Consider the following 21205-nt stretch of genomic DNA (forward strand, 5'->3'; position numbering starts at 1 on the left):
GCTTATCTTGCTGGGATCCTATGACCCCAGCTGACTTCCTGCCCTTTGGGCGGGGGGCTGGACTCGATGATCTCCCGAGGTCCCTTCCAGCCCTGGTGTCTATGAAATCTATGAAATTTTTACCCTACGTCTCACTTTTTAGCAACTGCACCAGAGACATAGTAGATAACAGAGACAGGCCTCTCCCCTAGATGTGGTACCTACTAGGTGTGGAAGTGTGCATGGCAGTGTGACATCCTGGTCCCACTGAAGTCTGTTGGAGTTGTTCCATTGACTTTAGTGGGACTGGGATTTTACCCTTAGTATTTGAAAAGTAGCTGCGTAACAGCTGCTCCTATGTACTGTCTCAGTAAATATTCTGGAAGGCAGAAGCTGATATCTAGGTAGAGTAGGGCATATGTTTCCCTCTTAACAGAACAGCAGCATGTTTCAGGTGTTTCATCAGGGTTCTGTGTTACCTCTGGTACTCTGCAAATATTAAGTCCAACCAAAATATAACATGAATAACAACCTGTACCCAAAATCTATATTAAGGATTTCAGCTTCCAGTTTTGGCCTATCTGCTTGGCTAATCTGTGTGGGACAAAGATACAGGTCACTATCTGCAGAAGCAGCAGACTTGTGTTTAAAGCAGCAGACTTGTGCTTAAGGCCCACTCATGATTTAGACTTAAAATCAAGTTAGCCACACCCACATATCTGTGGCTATGGACACACAAATAAGTTAATCCACGGCAAATCAAATTGTCTTAATTTTATATGACAAACCAGGGGCATGGTATGGGTAAGGCCATTGAGCACATGGCTGCAGTCCAAAAATCAATGTAGATCCTCCCCCAAAGTTGCAGATCTATCTCTGGATGAATCAGGACTGCTTTCTCACATATTCAAAAGTTTGCCTTTTAGTGCAGAGCCTTCTCATTTCTTCTCCCACACTCAAATGAGCGGCCTGCTATGCTGGGATTCACTTCAAGTTAATCCCCCAATCTTGCCCCTCCATTCATATGTCCATGGTCTTCAGATGCTTTTGATCCACCCTGGTAAAGAAGACTGGTTATCTTCTGAGTAAAAACTGCTCACCATTATGTAGAACAGTGGTTCTCAACTTTTTTTTGTACCAGGAGCTATTTTTAAACATTGATGGCCAGTCCCAACTCTCTGCCCTCAGGCCCCAGCCCCCCAAGTATGTGGAACAGTGAGTGGCCAGGGTGGGGAGCAGGGGTGTTGTGACATAAGCCCCTTGCAGGTTTCCTTGCAAAGTTTTTTGTTTTTTTTTTCCTTTAAAGGTGAATCCATTTTTTAAATTTGTTGATCCATTCTTAAAGTTTGTTTCCAACCCTTTCATATATTCTTGTGACCCACTTTTGGGTTGTGACCCACGGGTTGAGAAACGCTGATTTAGAGGGTGCTCTGCCAAGTTATTACATCCTGGATAAAAATCCCTGTGATGATCAGAGTAATGGTGTCACCCTGTCACCAATGCCTCCCTCCCTGCTTGCTTATCTTCCTGCTGTTATGGATAGGCCCAGTAGAGACCCCCATAATCTCTACCCACAGACTGCGATAATATTACCTGATTACTGTCAGGCAAGTTCCATTTTCAGCAGGGGATTTAGAACAAAAATCAGTGTCAAATCCTATTTTGGTTCTTAAGGCGTCTCTCTCTCTCTCTCCTTAATGGTTTTCTGCTTGTTGTTAGAATGTGATAGTGTCCGAGCTTTGTTTCTAACCTGCTCTAGGCATTAACAGAGGATGGTGCAGTGATTAAAAAACATCCTCAGCTACCAGCCTAACACAGCTAATGTGTTGATCTGCTAATAAGATCAACATGATCGTGCATGGACTCTGACTGTCTGTCAGCTCACATTAAAGGTGGGAAGGCACTACAAAGCCACTTAGTAGCTTATCTCCTTGGATGGTAAAACTTGTGCAAGGCTTGCTCTCTGATGGCACACAACTAATGTAAAACCAATGAAGAAAGGTAGGACTTATATTTTATAGGTGGTATGTGATAGTGGACAGTGCTTTGTGATGCCTTTGTCTTTCTTTGTGTGATCTGTGTAGAATCTGGCTATCAGCCTTTGTTTGATCACACTGACTAATTAGCAGTCTTGCCCTTAAAGAGGCTTTCTGTCTGTGAGCAGGTATGGTAGACAAGGACAGAGTTCAGAAAGGGTTTTTGCTAGCAGACATTTTGCATTCCACTCTTGTGGCCCCTGTGCTTTAGTTCTTTGCATGGGAGAAGAACTCCCAAGGGGGGTATTTTTACCCGTAAGGTAAAAAAAAAATTAAAGGTTCCATTTAGCAAGGTAGATAAACAATGGTGAGATCCCACTCTTTCTGTTTCCTTTCAATTAAGAATCCTGTCCTTCTGCCAGCTTCAGTAACCTTCCCAAACTTGCATTCCCTCCCAGCTCTCAGCAAGGACCTGCACATGCACACCACTTCTTCCGCTGTGGTTGAACAACCTCTTAATATCACTTTTTTTTTTCCAGGTGCCAAGCTCTCCTATGCTGACCTGTACCATTGTGTCCATTTGAGTTTCCCCTCTACCTGACTCTTGTGTTTTTCCACAGTCCTTCACCAGGTCCAACTGACAGCCTTTTCTAAGTACTGAAATTCTCTGACTGTCCCCTGAAAAAACAAACCCAAGCTACAGCTTTCTCATCAAGTGCCACAGCATTAACTCCTTCCCTTCAATGTATGATGTAGCCTTTGCTCAAGACATGCAGGTATCTATGCACAGTAGTGAGTTAGTATTCTAGCAGACAGTTACCTATACCGCCTTGTATATCTGCCCGGTTAAGAAGTACAGTTCCTGTGTTTTGGGGTGAGTGCATTCATGTCACAATCTGTATTGTTACTCATGCCTGTGTGGGAATGCTGAATCTGTGAAGGGCAGGGACTACCAGAAAGAATCTTGTCTGGTATTTTGAGACATCTGGATATAATGCTCATTTATGTTCAGAGATGCCAAGTTCTTCTCCTCTGCTGATTGACAGCAAATGTTCTGAGCTTATTGTCCTTGCCAAATTCTGTTTGTTTCCACTTCCAGAGGATATGTCCTTCGATGTCTCCTGGTTTGCTGTGCGTTCCTTTGCTCTGGATAGGGAACCAGTCTTTCTCGCCTCGTTGGATCGGACAGGAATAGTGACCCAGGCCAGGAGGAATGGGAGCAGCGATCTCAGCCTGGAGAGGATCAGCCCCTTGGAATTCCGGCTTCGTGTGCACAGCAGTGAGGACCACGACTTCGGCAACCACTACTGCTCAGTGACACCTTGGGTGCATTCACCCACGGGTGTCTGGCAGCAGGAACCAGAGATCAAGTCCAAGCCCATATTTCTGTCTGTGAAGATGGATGGTAAGGATTTTTAGAGAACTTCCCCTGGTTGAGGCTAGGGGACGTATTTGCCACAGCCCCTGTTGGAGATGCAAAGGCCAAATATCCCTCATTCTGCATCCGCTCCGCCTTAGAGGCTGCTGTGTTGTAGCCTCTTCTCTGCAGGCAAAGACTGTACAGCACACTTCAGAATCCATTGGTATCTCTGCTTTATACTGTCAGTGGAGCGGTACTCCATGGCACTGCACACTGCCAACCTCTACTTTTTACAATGCAAGAACAGATAGATTTAAAATTCCTAATCGTACTCTCTGCTCAGGCCTGTTATGTTTTACATAGGTGAAGTGAAGTGCTTCCCTTTCTCAAGTCAAGTTGCTGGCAGATGTTACATTTGTTGCACTTTACATGGGAATTTAGCACAAAACAAGTGAATGTTCAGACATCACACTGGTCGACACAACCACACCATCAGATACAAAAATGGCAGATCCAGGACGGAAAAGGTGCTGTTTCAAACAGCAACTTCTTTATCAAGGAAGATTTGCCATCACAAATTTTATAGCGCGTACAGGTCTGAGACACCTGCCCACCCCTCGCAGTATCCCATAGTGCTCTATTCTATATTTCTCCTCCTCTGATGGGGAGGAAAGGACAGAGTGGCTGGTTCCCTAATAGCCTGCAGGAGCCCATGTCTGGGCAGCCCTATTCCCTTTGCTGCCCAGGGCCCAGCACTGGCAGTTTTTATACTGTAGGGTGTTGGTGCTTTTATCATTCCTGCTGGCTCTAGGCAAGGGCTGATTGGGACAACCTAATCATTCCTTGACCCTGCTGGCAGGTTTTAGACCACAGCAACAGCTGAACAGGCAAATTTATCAGTGAATCTGTCCCACTCAGTGATAGGCTTCCCTGGGGTCTTGGGGAGCTAACGAGTAGCTCCTGATAGCCACTCTATTTAAAGAGAGGGCTGATTGTGATAGTGTCAAGTCCATGTTGCAGTTAAGCACTTATACCCAGCAAGTAACTAAACAGTAGCATTAGTCTAAGAATCATTTTGTCGTAATTATTTATCAAAACACGTTCTTTCCTGGCTATTCAAGGAATGGCTTCACTAGGAGGCTCCAAAGAAGATGGAGTGAAACTTATGCCTTTGCTGTCCCCTGTGCGCAGATAGTGAATTATCCAAAGACCAGACAAATTGCCTTTTAACTCTTCCCATTCTCCAGTTGGTTAACCCTTGAGTTCAGTACTCTCCGTATCAGCCATGGTGAGAGCTGCAGCAGAGTCTGTCTCTTGCCTGACTCTTCTGGGTTGTCTGTCACCTGGGTGATTGCCCTCAGTTTCCTATATGGCTCTGCCTTACAAACTCTTTATTCCCCTGAGTTGATGGCAGCAGGCAGAAAAGCACTTCAAAAATTAGGCCACTTGTACAGGCACCTGATTATGGGATTGGTTGAACACTGCTAAGCGGCTCAAGTTAATTTCTTCCTTACCTAGCTCTAAATCTATAGTAGACTTTTGTTATTGAAGTCAGACCTTCTTCATTTGGGAGCCCGATTCTAAATGGAAAGGCTTTCCACCAGACATATTTAAATGGCTGTTAAATGAACGTCAAGATTTATGGTTGGATGCTTCGTAGAACCAGGGCAGCCCTCGGAATTGGCTAGGCTGGAGCTGGTTATCTTGCAACAGGGTTTCTCTTGGAAGAGCCTGGTATTTTTGGTTCCCTGTGGGCTGGGAATTGGGGGAAATTTAGATGGTGAAGGGATGAATTGGTGAGGGGAAAGGATTCTTTTTCAGAAACTTAAAAGGGTGAAGGTAGGAAATAGAGAGCTGTTCTTATTCCTTTATGAAATGAGTTAATCCATCCCGAACTGAAACGTGGGGGTTTTATTTATTTATGTATTTCCTTAGGCAGAACAAATGTGTTTGGCACTTACCAGGATGCTCTAATGATTTTTCGTTTCTTCTTTTTCCATCCTCTCCCCAGTGCTGAACGCTTTCAAATATCCACTGTTGATAGGCACTGGTCTAGCCACCCTCATTGGACTCTTATCCTGCCTTATTGGCTACTGCAGTTCCCATTGGTGTTGCAAGAAGGAAGTTCAGGAAACCAGACGGGAGCGACGCCGGCTGATGTCTATGGAAATGGACTGAGCAAGGGAATGAGACGCACGCACATTTTGGGAGAGATTCAGAGGGATTGTCCAGAGGCTGCTTTTAAACTGAAAGTGTTTAACACTTAAATGTCCCTCAGATGGTGTTTTTTCTCTCTGATCTCAGCCAGGATCTAGTGCTTCTCCTCTCTACATGCTAAGTACTGAGAGCACAGGCCATATTTATCAACACAGAGCTCTCCTCTTCCTGTGGCACTTTCTGTGGGGATATATCCTGCACTCAGACTGTCTAGCCTTCTTTCATCAGGGCCTTTTAGACAAAAATTGCAGTTAAATCTTTTTATCTCATTTTTAAGATCTCTCTGGTGTGATCACATGATTGGGAGGAGGGATTTGCCATGGAGCGGGCAGAGGTTGGAAAAAACATTTGCCTGTCATACAATCTGCTGACCTGCTCCAGCACCCCAGCCCCACCCTGCCCCAGTGACTCATTCAGATCTCTAGTGTTGGGAGGAAAGCTGCAGTCTGGGTTGCTCTGGACTTGTCACAATAAGGTGCTGTAGTCAAGGGCTGGTTTGTAATTATCAGTGTACCCTCCTTCCCCTATTTTCAGGGGCTTTGCCATTAACTCCAGAAGAGAGTGTACACAGAGGACTCCTGAGATGTGTTTTAGTAATTTTTTTTCTTTTTACCAATTTCTTTAAGAAAACATGAAATCCTTCTTGATCTCAATTCTGGTGACAGATGTTGGCTTGCAATCTCCCAGGACTGAATAAGAATTTCATGCTTTTCTGTCCCTTACAATCCCCCTCTGTGTGCCTGAACAGTGCCCGATAAGGCTACTGCTTGTAGTAAGAAGGGAATTTAGTTTTTATGGCCTGCCCAGTTTTGTCTCTGTGCACAGATTGCCAGCAAAGCATCAGTTAATGGTGATGGCATGTGCTGTGAGAGCAGTCCCTCTCCTTAAAGAGTTAAATGAGCTTCACCAAATCTTTTAAAGATAGCTAGCCAGCCAACCTTAGGCTGGAAAGGGCTTGGAAGCCAACTGTTGCCAGTGCAATGTACTGTGTAATGTACTGGCAGTAGGTTTTATAATAATTTTCACTTTATTTCCTTGCAGTTGCCTAGGCAAATCACTACAACCCTTGAATTTTGGCAGCAGAGAGGTCATGATCTATAGGATCTGAGTTACAACTCAGAACAGAAACAGAAACAGCCCAACATGAATAAAAGGTCCACAGGGTTTGATGATATTTTTGTAAAATGCAGTGATTTCTACCTGTCAACAGCCCCTTGTCCATTGTGATGCCCAGCACTAGAGATCTCCTGGTGGGGTTTATGAGGTATACTCCTAGGTGCTATAGTAGAGAAGCCCAGCTCCAGTCTTCCACATTCTCCTGGAATGGCTCTGAAGAAGGTGCTCCCTGTTGTCTAGGCAGCTCTGTGTTCCAGCCTGGCTGGCGTTTTTAAGCAATAAGAGTTAGACTATAGACATTGTGTACACAACCAAATTTACTGATATCACACCCAGAGTTTTTGGCTTAAATCAACAATGAGGAAGATTCAGAGTTGAGGCCTGTGCTTCATCCATCTCCACTTTGTTTAGGAATAAAGGGCAATTGGTAGGAGAGGCCATCTCCAAAAGGTCAAGGCACCATCGTATTGTTAACAGTCCAGACTTTACAGGGTTAGTCTTATCTGTAATTACTTATCCACCTCGGTGTACTCTCCTTAGGTGCTGCAGGATCTAACTTCCTAACAGGACTATATTTCCCATCAGTGCTCATAGGCTCTAATGAAGCAGTGACTACAGATAACTTTTGGGGTGCATTTTCTCTTTCTTACATTCAATTGCCTATGTCCTGACTTGTTCTGAAGCTGCCATAAAACTTTTCTCCAGGAGACATAGGCTAAGATTTCCACGTGGAATGAGCTATTTTGGGTCTAGTCTGAGACTCCCCCCCCAAAAAAAGTTTTGTATTTTTTTCCCCAGAGAGTGTATGTATGCTAAGCAGTTTTTTTGTCTTTAAGTGTGTGTGGTTTAATTGGAACCTCTTTAATGTTTCATTTGGGCACCCCAAAACTGGCACCCAAAATTACTAGTTGCACTTGAGGTATCTTGGTCAGAATCTCCACAGCAGCCTTCTTTAATACCAGTCTTTTCCTGGAGAAGAGCCTTGAGAGTTTTTTTGTTTGTTTGTTTTGTTTTTGTTTTTTTTAAATCACCTTCCTGAAGCTGCAGGCAGACAGAGGCTGTCCAGCAAGGAACACGCAGCAGCCGTAGATGCTTCCCTGTTTTATAATACAGGAAACAGTATTTACTCTACTTTCCAAAGAAGAAAAGTAGTGGAGCTGATTCATTAGAGCAGGGGATGCTCCTCTTCTCGAACCAGCACAGGATGTTTGTCATCTTCTCCTACTCTGCCAACCACAGAGGCAGCCCACTTTTCTCTGGTCATGCAGGATGTTGTGTCTTCTCTTCAGATTACTTTTGCCCTTCCCGCATGCAGAGCAGCAACTCTGCTTGTTTTCTTTCCTGCTTTAATGTTGGCTTTCCTCATAACATAGCAGTATTTTTTTTAAAGAAAAAAATAAAGTTCCAAGCGTGTCTTTTGTTGGGAAGGAAAAAGAGTTACCCAAAGCACAAGTTACTCGCTCTCCTGGCTGGTTTAGCCCTTGTCTTTGTTGCTTTTTGGTTATGTTGTGGAAGAAGGGAACCGTGACTGTAATGCGGTGATTGTGGAATGAGTGAGCAGGGAGTGGCCAGCAGCTCCTTAGTACATGCCGTGCTCTGGCGTGAAGACAAAAATCTCAGGGTTATTTTGGCTTGGGGCTCTTTGCCCATCAGTCAGGGGTTCCTGTGTCTTATCTAATGTTGACTTCCCTTTAGAGACCATAATAAAACACCTTCTTCCCACACAAAATAAAATGAGCTAGTCCCTAAGCTACACAGCTGCTAGCTCTTTGGAAGGTGATGCTGCATCCTCTTAAATCCTGGTCTTGGTGTGTTTTGAAGGCTGAAATCCTGGGTAAAGAAGTTTCTCAGCAAGTCTCCTTCAAGCTGTGCCAATTTTGTATTAACTCTTTTTTATATAATGGTAATCTGTCTCCAGCTATAAAAAAATAAGGTGTGTCAGTCACTCCTTCCTATGTTTTTTTACCACTTGTGTGCATTTGAAGACAGGTGGGTACCAGAAGAATATGTCACATAAGGCACAGTGTGAGGTTCAGTACCATCCATGCTGCAACCCTTGGTATTGACTGCCAATAGCCAAGTATCCAAAGGGCTCCTGTCAGTCTTACTCTGTTCACATTGCCACACATTTCCTACTTAGTTACAGCTGGGAAATTCCTCTGAACACTTGGCATTTGAACTGGGAATAGCTTGAAAATGACTTAATGAAAGGACAGGATTTTGAAGTTAAGGGAAAAAATGGTGTTTTGGCACAATTCTGGAATGCAGGAATTGAATAGTTCTAATGATGCTGTGTAATGTTTCTTTTTATGTTAAAATAAAGAGCGAGTCTTTTGATTAAATCACTCTGTAATCAGAATGTTTGCCCTACAGGTACTTCTCCTTAATACCTTCATGAACATGGATGTCGGGGTTAAGCCTTGGACCCTGTTTCTACAGCTCCCCCAGTGAAGTAGCCATTACCCTGTTTTGCAGAAATTTCAGTGGTTTGCTTAAGACCACAGAGTGAACCAGCAAATGGGCAAGGTCAACACAGGGAGCCTTGGCCTTTGCTTCCTTTCTGTACCCACCCTCTACACTCCTATCTCAGATAACAGTTTGCTTTTCCTCTTTTCTGCTGAAGGATTGTTGTGAGTGAATGCTGTATCCTATAAAACCAAGGCAAGGCCTACTGGCTGGTGCTCCTGACTTCCCCTAAAGCGTTTTCTTCCTGAGCTTCTGTCAGAAAAAGCAGCTGTGGTTATAGCTAAAAATCTTGTTTTCATACTCTTCCTGCTAATGTATCAGCCTGGGATTTTATTTCTTCTTCTACAAATGGTAAGGCTGCCAAAAGCTATGGCAGTAGGAAGAACATCCCTCACTGCTGTGCTGTAACACTTGTACTTTTCTCTATAGGTATTTACATCTGATGAGGCAGAAGAAGCATTTTTAGGCTCTGGGCTCTGTTATGGCAATGTAAAAGCCATAGAATCAGGAGACCTCCAGGGTCATTTTAATCCAAACATCTGCATAGATGCAGGTTACCCTATCCCTAAGACAACCTAAACAAATTCATATCCAGCCTCTTTTTGAAAACTTCTGATGGAGGAGATTCTACAACTTTGAGACCAGTCTTTCATGTCACTAGCACCCTTCAGCTTGACTAATACTATAGCCACTTCCCTGTGGTAGGCAATGCCGCTATGTGATGACTCGCACTGAAGTTCTCTGTTCCCTTGATTCTGCATGCTTAAATCCTGGATCTAGTCCCCTAAGAAAAGGCTGTGACAAAATCCATATGTATCCATGGTGGAATCTGGGAGGTAGCATAGGTCAGAGGATCTTTGGGAAGGGACTTTTGTTTGAAATAATTGTATTGTACCTTGTGCACTGGAGCTCCAGCCCCTGTTGTCCTTGAGTGCTGTCAGAATGCAAATAAGTGAGATATCTGAGGGAGTGGGTGGTGGTGCAGCAACATTTGCCCTGTGGCACTGCTGTGCTGACAACATACCTACTTGGTATGGGTTTTCCCCATGAACTTGTCTTACCCCAGCATTATTCTGCTATGTGGCCACTTCTTATGTAACAGCAAATTAAGACCCAATAATCATGACAACGTTTCCTTGCTCTTCTGGATTTTTGGCTGCACTACAAGCTTAGTGCATGAAAGATATGTCTGCATTATCGTGTAAATGATTTAGGGAAGCAGGAAGCCACACTCTACACTCCAGGGTCAAACCATGGTTAGATGACATAGTGTACAGTTTTGTTTCACCTAGACTGACTAACTGAAAAAAGGTTCAGCCTTGTTGACTAACTGTTGAAAAAATTTGTTCAGACAGCAAAATGCCATAGGCTAGCCTAGGCTGTACCTAACTTATCACAACGTATCACCTGCATCCTGTGATAAAGGCCTTGAAGAGTCTGGAGGAATGTAATATGTGGGAGAGATTAGGTTTCCCCAGCCTCTACCTCTTGCTTTGAATCATGGCTCAGGGCTGGAGCTCAATCTTGAAACTCATTTGTGGGAGCAGTTTTCATTTACATAAATGACTTGCCTCCTAGCTTCATACGGGCTCAGCCCTATGGCATGTTTATAACCTGTGCTAGTATTCCAAGAGCAAGCCTTTACATAGCTCCAAAGCTGACTTTTAAATCTGAGGATAAAAATAATGCTCAATTCATGGCTTGTCAGGTTAAGAGGAGCTGGAGCACTTGGGAAAGGGGAAAAAGGAAAGGTGAGATCATGGTTTAGGCCAGCAATGACCATCCACTTTGACAAACATGCTACAAATTAAATATAAAGTATGAAAGTCTCTAATAATCAACCATTGCCATTGCCTACTGCTGTTGTACCCCATTGCTCCTGGGATATGGCAACACTGAATTTGGTAGTACACACACCTGCTACACTTGGGGTCAAACCCTTGAGCCTACATAGATCCCTGAATCCTGCCCCTCCCCAACTGTTTCTCTGATCCCCTTCTCCTCTCTGAATACTGCCGTGACTCCTAGTGCTGGTGCCTCCTTTAAATCAGCACCCAGGGCTTGCATGCTAAATGTACCAGCTGCTTGTGCTACTTGGGCTAGAGACAGGCATTCAAAAAGCCTGAGCCTGAATTGATTCAATCTTAGTCTAACCTGCAAAGCTTGAACTGATTTGGAGGTGAATAGACATTCCCTTTTCACTCCAGGAATGCAGGCACATGCCTGCAGTGGCTTAGGCTAGAAGCTGGGGGGCACTAGAGCAGCCCTCCCTTCCCTTCCACTAGGCTAAGCTGAGGGGAGGCATGGCCAGCCCCAGCAAGACGGTCTGATTAAGGAGCACCCCCCCCAACCCAGCAGGGAGTTGATAAGTGTCAATCACCCCTAACTCAGTGTTTATCAGCCTATCAACCAAACAAAAGGATCTCTCATTAGTTCAAGCTCTTCTTAAACAGCTTCTCAAAGGAAGGAATGGAAGGATGCTACCAGCTACCTGTTGATTAGCTCCAAAAAGCCCTAAACCGACACTGCTGTCTGCCTTTGTCCTATCTCCCACAGCACAGATGGTAGCCAGCATGTAGTATGCTAGCTAATGCTGAGAGGTTTCTATGTAAGGCAGAGGGGGGGTGGGATCCCTGCTTAAGCAAGGAGTGGTAAGGGGGAGAGGGGAGCAGGAGGAAGCCAGGCAGACCCTTCTGTATGTGCAGTCTCTGCCAGAGCTGCAGCCAGGGAGCAGCAAAGAGGTGCCAGCTCAGCTCTGTGGAGCAGAGAGCCCTGCCCAGCCCAGAGAGTATGCAGGGATGCTGGGGGAGTCTGATTTAACTTAAACCAGAAAAGGGTCTGGGACAGACATTGCATAAACCAGTTTGACCCAAATCAGTTAAGTCTGATACTACATTCAACCAGATTTATCTCAAACCGGTTTTAGCCATTCTCAAACTGGTTTATGTGCACTGATCGTCTGTTCTGCTACAGGCTTAAACCAGTTTCTGATCACTTAAACTGGTTTATGTGCAATGTCCCTAGCCTGTGTGTATGTATCTTTAATAGTTCAAGTGTTTGGGAATCTTTTAGATGGCAGACCCTCCGAAAATGTAAGGTAGCTATTGCCAGCTGATAATGGTGTTGTGACTTATCATTTGTTAAGTTCCTTTTAAAGTCCCTCCTCATTCTACAGCCATTTCTGACAATGGGAATAACAAGGTAGAGAGTGCTTCATGATAGAGACATGCATACAGTGTACCTTTAAAAAAAAAAAAAAAAAAAAAAGTTTTGACTACACTGACTCATCCACACCTCAAGGTTAATCTAAAATATTTGAGAACTTTGGTTTCAAGAGGAGTTGTAGATGGAGACAAGAAGGCTTTGGGAGGTTGTAGTAAGCCAGAGTGTGCCACTCCAGGCATTGAGATGGAGCTTTTATAGACTTGCTCCTGCCTTTCAATAAGGAGCATTAACAGAGATGCAAACCTGTTTCTGCTTAGAGTAGAGTTGCATGGATGGAACAAAGACACTGCTTCTGGGTGAACTGTAGATGTAACACTGATGAAAGTGATGAATTCATAGCACAGGGCAGAGTCAGGCACAGAAGTAGATTCAGAAGCTAAGCAAACCATGGAGCTGTGCTAGCTCCCCAAGCTTCTGAATTGACATGTTTCTCCCCATTCTCATCCTAAATGTTAAGCCCTGCCCCTTTTGCCTTGGCATGCTGTATCCATTAATGATCTGACTGTCTGTGCACAGTACCTGGATTCACTGTGCTGGGCATGCAGCTATCTGCAGCTCCTTTCTCATTGCAAGTCTGCCCCCTCCAGAGGTCTCTTCCTGAGATGCCATCCTTGCTGCTCTAAACCCCCTCTGTCCTGAAAGTGGGGTCTCCAGTCTGATATAAGTACTTTGGCCAGGTGCTGTAAGGGAAGTGCCCTGTTATCACCTGCTTTCTGGGGCAGCAGGCATCCACCTCCAATACTTTTTGCTGTTTTAAATCAATATTGTGAAGGTAAGTCAGTCCCTGGTCTTTAATCACAGTCACTGGTACATTTGGGGCAAAGGCTTTTTGGCTGCTGGTGTTATCACTTTTTGCAGTTGGTCAGACTTAACAATTGGCTGCTGCAACGGCTGCTTAATTCTCTTTTTAATGTTTCCAGTGCAGCCACTTAATTGAGGGGGAGTGGGGGGAGTAGGAATAAACCCTCTGATTCTGGAAATCCTGTAATCGAATCCAAGCTCTGTCAATCTAATTAGTTTTGAAATGCAGTATCTCCAGAACTTAGAGACATAAATAAGCAGCTTAATATTAAGACCTAGCTGCTTTCCCTAACACTTAATACTATTATATATTCCAGAACAGGCATTTTCAGTAAACAGAATCCTCAGCTGTGGTGTCTATTCCCACTTCCCCCTTGGTAGCATTATTTTACCCTTGGCATTTGCCCTCAAAGCAGCTGGCAGGAAGCTTCAAGACCAGGTAGGCAACATCATGTATTGGCTCTTCCTTCTCTCTCAACTAGGCATCCTGAGTCCTGCTTCACTACAGTGCTGGCTAAAAAGATGCTAATGCAGCTTTAAATCCCAGGGCAGGCAAGATTTAACTGTGTTACATAACCAATTTAATGCTATGCTATAGCCTTGCTAGGCAGGGCCAGCAGCTGATAAAAGCAGGTTATAGTCCCAGTGTTCTCAAGTGTTTATGTGATTAGGTCTTGCCTCTGCTGGAAAAGAGCTAGTGCTGTTATTTAAGAACATGCCAGCCATATGCCTCAAGGCTGTACTGCTTGTCCCTTGGGGCCTGATCTGAAGCTGGGTCATGAAAGGGGATCTGTTGACTTGCTCCTTACTAGTTGGAGATGGCTGTATGGCCCAGTAAGTTTTCAGGCAGGAGGAGGAGGGAAGCTGCATTCTCCCAGCTCTCCATCCAGCTGCTGCTACCCCTGCTCTGTGTTCTCAGCACCTCTTAGAGCAGAGCTGTGGGTGCATCTACACATGTGCTTTAATATGCAGTAAACCATTTTACTGCACATTAAAGCGTCACGTAAAAAAATGATGTTCTGCTAATGCGCAGTAAAATAGTCTGCACGTTAAGTATCACTAAAGAAGTGTGCAAATGTGCTACTACACATTAGTGTAGCCTAATGCACATTAATTGAGTACCTCACATTGGAGGTACTCAATTTAATGCACATTAGACAAGGTGTGTTAATGCATGTGTAGATGCTCCCTGTGGGCAGAAAAGGGAGAAGGGAAGTTGATGTTGGAGCAGCACCAAAGCCTCCATGTAACCACCCCCTTCCTCGCATCAGAGCCCCAAATTATTAGCAGATAGTTCAAATCTTATTGGGAGTAGCATAGAGTTGTGAAACAAGTCTTCAGGCATTTTGCAGGTGGGAGAGCCAGAAAGGCTGAAAACTACTTGTCTGGCATAGGAGATGAGACTCAGGCAAGCAGGGTTTTAATTCTGACTGTTACCACTGGTGCGACCTTTGGCAAGTCTTAGCTGCTTGCTCCTTTGGTTTCCTCATCTGGAAAATTAGAATGCTACTTGAGCTTTCTTAACCCTTTTTGATGTCTGGGGATCAAGACTGCAGCTGCATAGTTTTGTCACTGGCCATCAGATTTACTGGTGAAGAGAAGGCAAGTGTTAGAGCATGGGTTCCCTTGAATAATATTTGAGTAGTTCTCATCTGGCTACTGTAGTTTGCCACCTAGCTGTTGTCAGCATCACCTGAGAGGTCTTTCTCTGGCCTGCCCCTCCTCCTCCCCCCAAGCTCTTTCCACTTTTTTTTTTAAATATGCCTTTTTTCCCCCCCAAGCTACCAAATCAATAACCTTTCCATGCCAGCTCGTTACAAATGCATTTAGCCCTAGAAGCAGAAAGGCAGTGTGGTTCTTACATGCCAAGCCTCTCTTATCAGAAGCCTTCCTGTTATCTGAAATGGGGTCATGTCCTGGGGGAGGGGGGCCTTAGATAAGTGAGGTTCAAGTAACAGCAGCAGCAGGCCGTGTTCCCCAGGCAGCTGCTCCCTGCTGGCAGAATGGCAATTTTATCCCCCTTGCTTGGATCCAGCCAGCTGGCTTCCCCAAGGCTGGCTGGCTCCGTGACACTTTGGTGCACAGCTTTTTACCTGCTGAAATCTCACTTGACTCTGCACAGCCCATAGGCAAAAGCGAGATTACAGGCAGGCCGAGCTGTCTGCTGAAGCGAATGGGGAAACTGGCCTGTGCAAGAGCTGGATGATTCGGATACTTGCGTTCCAGCATGAGATTTCAACACAAGAAAACGCACATGTGGGATTGCAGCTGATCTGGCCAGTTGTAGGAAGGCCAGCCAGCCGGCCAGCTCTTGCTCTGTAATTGGGGGAACAAAACAGCAGGCTTTGAAGTCTGATGAGGGCTGAGAGAACCTGGCTACACACTTCAAAGTCTGTTGTACCAGCTCCCCTGACACTGGGGTAATGGCAGCAGGACTCTACTGCCGCCCACTCCCTCCTGTGCCTCCCCGCTGACCTTTTATTTGCTAGGGCACTGTTTCTCAACATTTTTAGACTCAAGGCATCCATCATTAGACTCCAGACACCCTTGGAAAATGTTAGCTCTTTGTTTTCATTAGATTTTTAATTACTGAAATATAATAGAGCAATACTTTCATTGCAAAGAACTCAAAAAGACCACAACAGGTCAGAATGCGGTTAACATTGTGGATGCCTGTTGGAAATCTCTGGATTTTCCTCATGAATCATGTATGCAGACCTAAAAGTGCTAACGCTCCATGGTACCGCTACCGCTGGGACCCTTGAAAGGATCTCAAAGCACCCCAGGGTCTTGGAGCACCTTGTTGGAGAATCGTTGTGCTTGAGCTCACTGCCACTCCATGTGGGCATGAACCGAATCCTCAGAGCTGGCCCTGCTGTAAAACAGGACCATAAGCTGCAGTGAGCTCTCAGAATGAGTTATGCCAGTGGCTTTTGCTGTTGGTGCTAAAACCCAAATAAGCTGAGTGCAACCTGAATACTTGGGGTATTATCATGCTGTTACCCACAGTTCTGTACCGTGTACCTGAGCTAATGTTAACATTAGCAGGAATTTTCCAGGTCAGCTGCCTTAAGTAAGGCCCTGGGCTTGATCAGCCTGCTTTCTGTAAGTTCCTGGGTTGAAATGCCACAGGGGAACTTGTCAACAGGCCCTGGCTGAGCCATGGTGACACTGGCTGCGGGCACAGCACAGCTAAGCCACCAAAGTACAGGGTGATGATTGTATTAAAACAATCTTTCTTCACAGCGGGACTTGGGATGCCAAGCAGAGGGGCTGAAATGGTACGATGGCAGCAGCATTTCTAGTCGGGCAGTGCTGAGGGAGTCACTTGACTTCATGGCTCATTGTAAGCTACTGGATCCCTTCTAAATTCTCCATTCCACTGGTGTGAACAATACTTTCTTTTTAATGGTCTTGTTGTTTCACCAATCAAGCCAGCCTTTCTTCTGCAAGCCTGCTGTCTGCTAGCTGCTCCTGGTCACAAAGCTCCTGTGTCACAGCCCTGCAGATTGTTTTTAACTCATTCTAACAAAGTTATATGTGTTTGCTTCCATCTTAAACAGAACCATACAGCCCAAGACTACTAGTGAATCTTCTTGTTTCTTTTCAACTGGAGAAAAATGTATTGTTTTATATGCGATGGTGCACATACCATGTGCAACCCCTCCTTTTCAAAATTCCACATCTGTCCATGGCAGATCTTCTCACTTCAGCTTGAATTGCTTCTGTTTGCTATTGAAATGTGTAGCCTTGTTTGTCCCCATCTTCAAATGCCGCCTCAGTCCAATGCAGATGCAAAGGAATGGTCTCACTTTCCATAGCCTCTTTCCAGAATGTGATAGACCTCCACTCTCTTATGGTGCAGACAGATCAAGGGATCAATCTGATGCCAAAATCCTTTCACAATGCCAAACAGAGGATGAAATCAAATGCCATTTTCATGGACTATTACAGTTAGGACTGACAGCTCTGTGTCAGGTTTTCAGATTGTTTTCAGGGTTTTTTTTATAATTTTGCCAACTTGAACTGTTTGGGTTGAAATTTTCCATTTTAGCGATTGCCACAAATGAAGCTACAGAAAGGCAGGGGCAGGAGTTCTTTAAAAGAAACAAGAAACATTTTATAACATTAAAGGACGTCCCCAAGGCCAAGGGGATAAATTAAGATTGTCCAGGCCACAGTGTTTCTGGTACTTCCTAACCATTTGAGTGCTTGGCTTTGCAACCTAGTAGTATCTGGGGGTGGGGGGAGAGGGGGGGTTGTATGATAACAGATTTATAATGGGGCTCCCATGTTCCACTTATTTCAGTCGGGGATTGAGCTGACCCTGTAAAAGCAGCGAGAGATGACAGCATTTACCCCCAGAGGGCGCTAGGGTAACACTTGTCATGAAGCCATCAAGATGGACCAGGCACTTCATTGCAAATAAATATGTATTTAATTCCCTAGGAGCTCAGGCCAGGCTGGGCTGCTTTGTGTCTTTCACTCTCCCCTGTTCCTCTCTCCTCTCCCTCTCTTTTTCTGTCCTGGCAACTGGAAGATACATTTGCTAAGCAATCTCTATCAGCTGATCTTGCTTCACTGATGTGGTTTCTAATGGAAATGACAACTTCTAACTGGCTTTGTAAAGACTTGTGATCCCTTCCCTCTTTCCAGCCTGCTGCCTTGATCAGTCCTGCCATATGTTTTGTTTTCCCACTTTACAAGGGAGCAGGAGTGTGATTTTTAGCCTGCTCAGTCCTGAGGGCAGAGCTGTCACATCCTTGTAAAGGGCTGTACACACCAGCAGTGCTGGGCAAAGCAGTGTTATCCTCTCTGGTTTTCTATTGCAAATGTAAAGATCAATTCACACATTTGTGTTAGACTGGGAACTATACTGCTCCCTTTTGTGCTTTTTTCCTACACTATGTGGAACTCAATGAGTTTGATCTCTCAGCTTCTCCCTGGTAGCTCTGTTGGGGCAACAATGACAGTTTTCCACCCTTAGCACTGGTGAGGGCATGGGAGGGGAGTGTTGACTTGTGAACTTTGGCTCTGAAGAGCCAGGGTCATCCACTTACAGGAACTTAATTTCAGCATGGCCCCTGCTCCCTCCTTCCCATGAGTGTTTCACCTGAGGATGGAGTAACCAGGCAAAAATCACCATTGACTTACTCAAGGGACGTTGCCAAAGACTGGAGACATTTGTTTCATTGCATCCCACTCCACCACACCACACAGCCTCCCTTCCCAACTGATCTCCTTACCCACAATGTCTTACCTTCAATGGAGAGATGCTGTCAGGATTAATATGTCCCATGCTGGGTTGCCAACCTTCCAAGACTGGCCAGGAGTCTGCCAGAACTGGCATCGACCTCCTGGTGACTATTGAAAGCAATCCAGGAGATTGATATTGTGAATGGGTTGAACAGTATAATTAATGATATTACATCCAGTTGGGGGGAAAAAAATCTCCCAGTATAGCTTCAGTCAAAGTTGGCAACCCTAGTCCCATAGAGCTTGCTTTCCTTCCAAATGTGAACATGTTCAATGCATGTTAGCATCTACCTCCTGCCTGCTCCCCTTCTATTGGCAGGGGAAGAGAGGTCAGGATTTTGCTGTCAGCTCCCTGCTTTTCCTTTCTGGCTGCACATGAGGGGGAAAAGAAGGACATCCTGGGGCACCGTTTCCTGCCTGCTAGGGCAAGTCTGTCCCCAAGGTATCTGTCTGGTCCTTGGGCCTTGTATAAAGGTGAGGTCCTTGTCTCTAATGGACCCTGAGCCAATAAAGTTGTTAACTTTGTAGTAAGAAGCCTCTGCCTTTACCTCTTGGACCTGCAGACTGTCTAATGAATCAGTTTATTACAATATAGACGATAGATTCATAGATGCTAGGGCCAGAAGGGACCTCAAAAGCAACAGCGATGTTTGTTTTGTTCTTTAAATGAATGGTGCTCCCCATCCCTGTCTGGTGGGATGAAGCAAACAGGGCTGGTTTTACACTCTGTGCACCCACTGCAAGTCTCTGAACCAATTTTCTGTTTCAGCTGATGCCCCAGCAGTGCTGTGGGGAGCTGCACAATTCAGGATTAAACGATCTGTGTCAAAATTTGTCCTGAGAAAATGTGCCTTTCTGAAAGCCCCTCTAATTCAAACCATTTCCTCCCATTAGGCCAGACATCTAGGGAGAGGCTGAGCCTTTCATCATGCCTATGTCCCTCTCCCTGCATGTTTCATGTGTGCACAGAGGAGAAGCACAGAGAGCCACGAAAGCACAAAAAAGCAGCAGCTTGAAGCTGACAATCAGAAAGGTCATGGTGCTTTAAATCTTCTGTTTACATGAATGGAAAAGCAGCACTGGGGAGGACTCTAGGTCCTGGGTGCTGGCAGCAGGAGAGGAGTGCCAATGCCCTGCTGGGAGCTGTTGTCAGACCCTGGAGCCAGTGGTTACAAAGAGCAGCATAACTAGAGGTGGATGGCTGGGCCACCAGTCCCAGGCACCAATTCTGAGAGGGCACAAAATGGCAGCTGTGCCCATGCTGCTGCTTCTCCAGACCTGGCACTACTGCTACCCACGGTGCAGTAACTGCTGTTATTCCACTCATTGCAAAACCCAAGAGTCAAATTTCTGAAGCTTCCCCCTGGTGCTCCCTCTTTTTCCCCCATCTCTCCAAGCTTCCCCACAGATCTGCAGACACTCTTGGTATCACTGGGCCTTTCACATGCTGGGGCTGGCTCTCAATGCTTGCTTTGCTCAAGGGGTGTTTCACAGGCCTGTTCAAACTGACAGTGAGGTGTGATGTCCCATATTGCCACCCCCACTTCTGCAGGATGGCATCTTGGAAGCCTGTGAAGCAGGAAACCAGTGCAGGAAACTTTGCAGCCTGGCCATAAAAGTGAATTGAATCAAAATCCCACTTTTAGGAAGGCAGATTCAGATGAGGTAATATACAGCTGCGGGGGCCGCCCTTGGTTTCCTAACTCAAATGCCTGTCTGTGTTTTAAAAAAAAGCTAAGAAGGGACAGCTGTTTCCTGGCTGATGGATGGTTTCAAGAAATGTGGCATAAGGAAGGCCCTAGGACTTACGAATCTGTGTTGAGATGTAAACCAGGGGCCTGGAGAGGGAGGGGAGATCATTGCATCGGCAGGCCTTAAGTTGTACCATTGAGGGCACAGTGGTCCCATGGGCACTCATTAGTCACAGAAGTCTGGCTAATGGGCCGATTCAGTTCTGGACCGGGGCAAACACTGTTCTTAAGGGAAAATGTGGGTGTGAGGAATGGCATTAGTGAATTAATCCAATAGACTCTTCCTGCTCAGAAAAAAAGTCTGTGGCACAATGGTGTACCAGGGGCTGCTGGAATTCCCCTCTTGTCCATAAGTGAGGAAGCCTGGTGTAATAAAGAATCCTTTCCCTGGTCTTGTAAAGCTACTGGTGTGATCCCCAATCAGCTGAATTTACTGCTTTCAGGTTTTCTATTTATGCAAAGTATGTATGCATTTTCCAGGTGAAACAGGTTGTCCATAGCTGAATCCCTATTGAACTGACTCTTCTCCCTCATACAATCATACAGTCTCTGCTAGGGTCAGAGGTTTGGTTTTGTTTGTTAATTCAAGGTCTTTCTGTTGCTTAAATTAAATAAAACCTCAACAGCCATGGGAGGCAGATTTCAACCCCTTGAGTTGAGCGGAAGTTAGTGTCCCATCAAGGCCCCCTGTTAAATGTAAGGAGTGACCTTTACTTTGCATTACCTAGCACTAGCTGCATGCTAGTTCTTGCACAGATAGGAAAGAAGCCACAAACACATTTAGTGAAGAGCTCACAGTCTCTGCAGACAGCACATCCGTCTTGGGCAAGTGGGAACCAAAACACGGGGCGATAGTGGCAGGGTTTGGCAGCACTGGTTACATGTGTGGCTTTTAGCAGCTGTGACACAGCACTGCAGCGTTCAGTCTTTTCCCCAGTTTTTTGGAAACAGGAAACCAAAATGCGAGACTGGCGACTTCCTTCCCACTGCTGTCAGACGAGGCTTCAGCTTTGCCTGAGAAGGGCTTTCTCCCCTCAGCCCGTTTGCCGTTGTTCCCG

At 45.3% G+C, this 21205-nt stretch overlaps 1 protein-coding gene across 1 annotated transcript in view; it reads left to right on the forward strand.

Annotated features, from left to right (window-relative positions):
- The window catches only part of PTGFRN (prostaglandin F2 receptor inhibitor), a 56500-nt gene extending 48849 nt beyond the window's left edge, over window positions 1–7651 (forward strand). The window contains exons 7-8 of the mRNA XM_019557100.1: window positions 3055–3360; window positions 5327–7651. Coding sequence (XP_019412645.1) covers window positions 3055–3360; window positions 5327–5493 — 473 coding nt within the window. The 3' untranslated portion in view covers window positions 5494–7651. The remainder of the gene's footprint in view (window positions 1–3054; window positions 3361–5326) is intronic.
- Window positions 7652–21205: the final 13554 nt, after the last annotated feature.

This window comes from Crocodylus porosus, unplaced genomic scaffold, assembly GCF_001723895.1.
Source record: "Crocodylus porosus isolate Cpor-Errol unplaced genomic scaffold, CroPor_comp1, whole genome shotgun sequence".
In the NCBI taxonomy this organism is placed as follows: Eukaryota; Metazoa; Chordata; order Crocodylia; family Crocodylidae; genus Crocodylus; species Crocodylus porosus.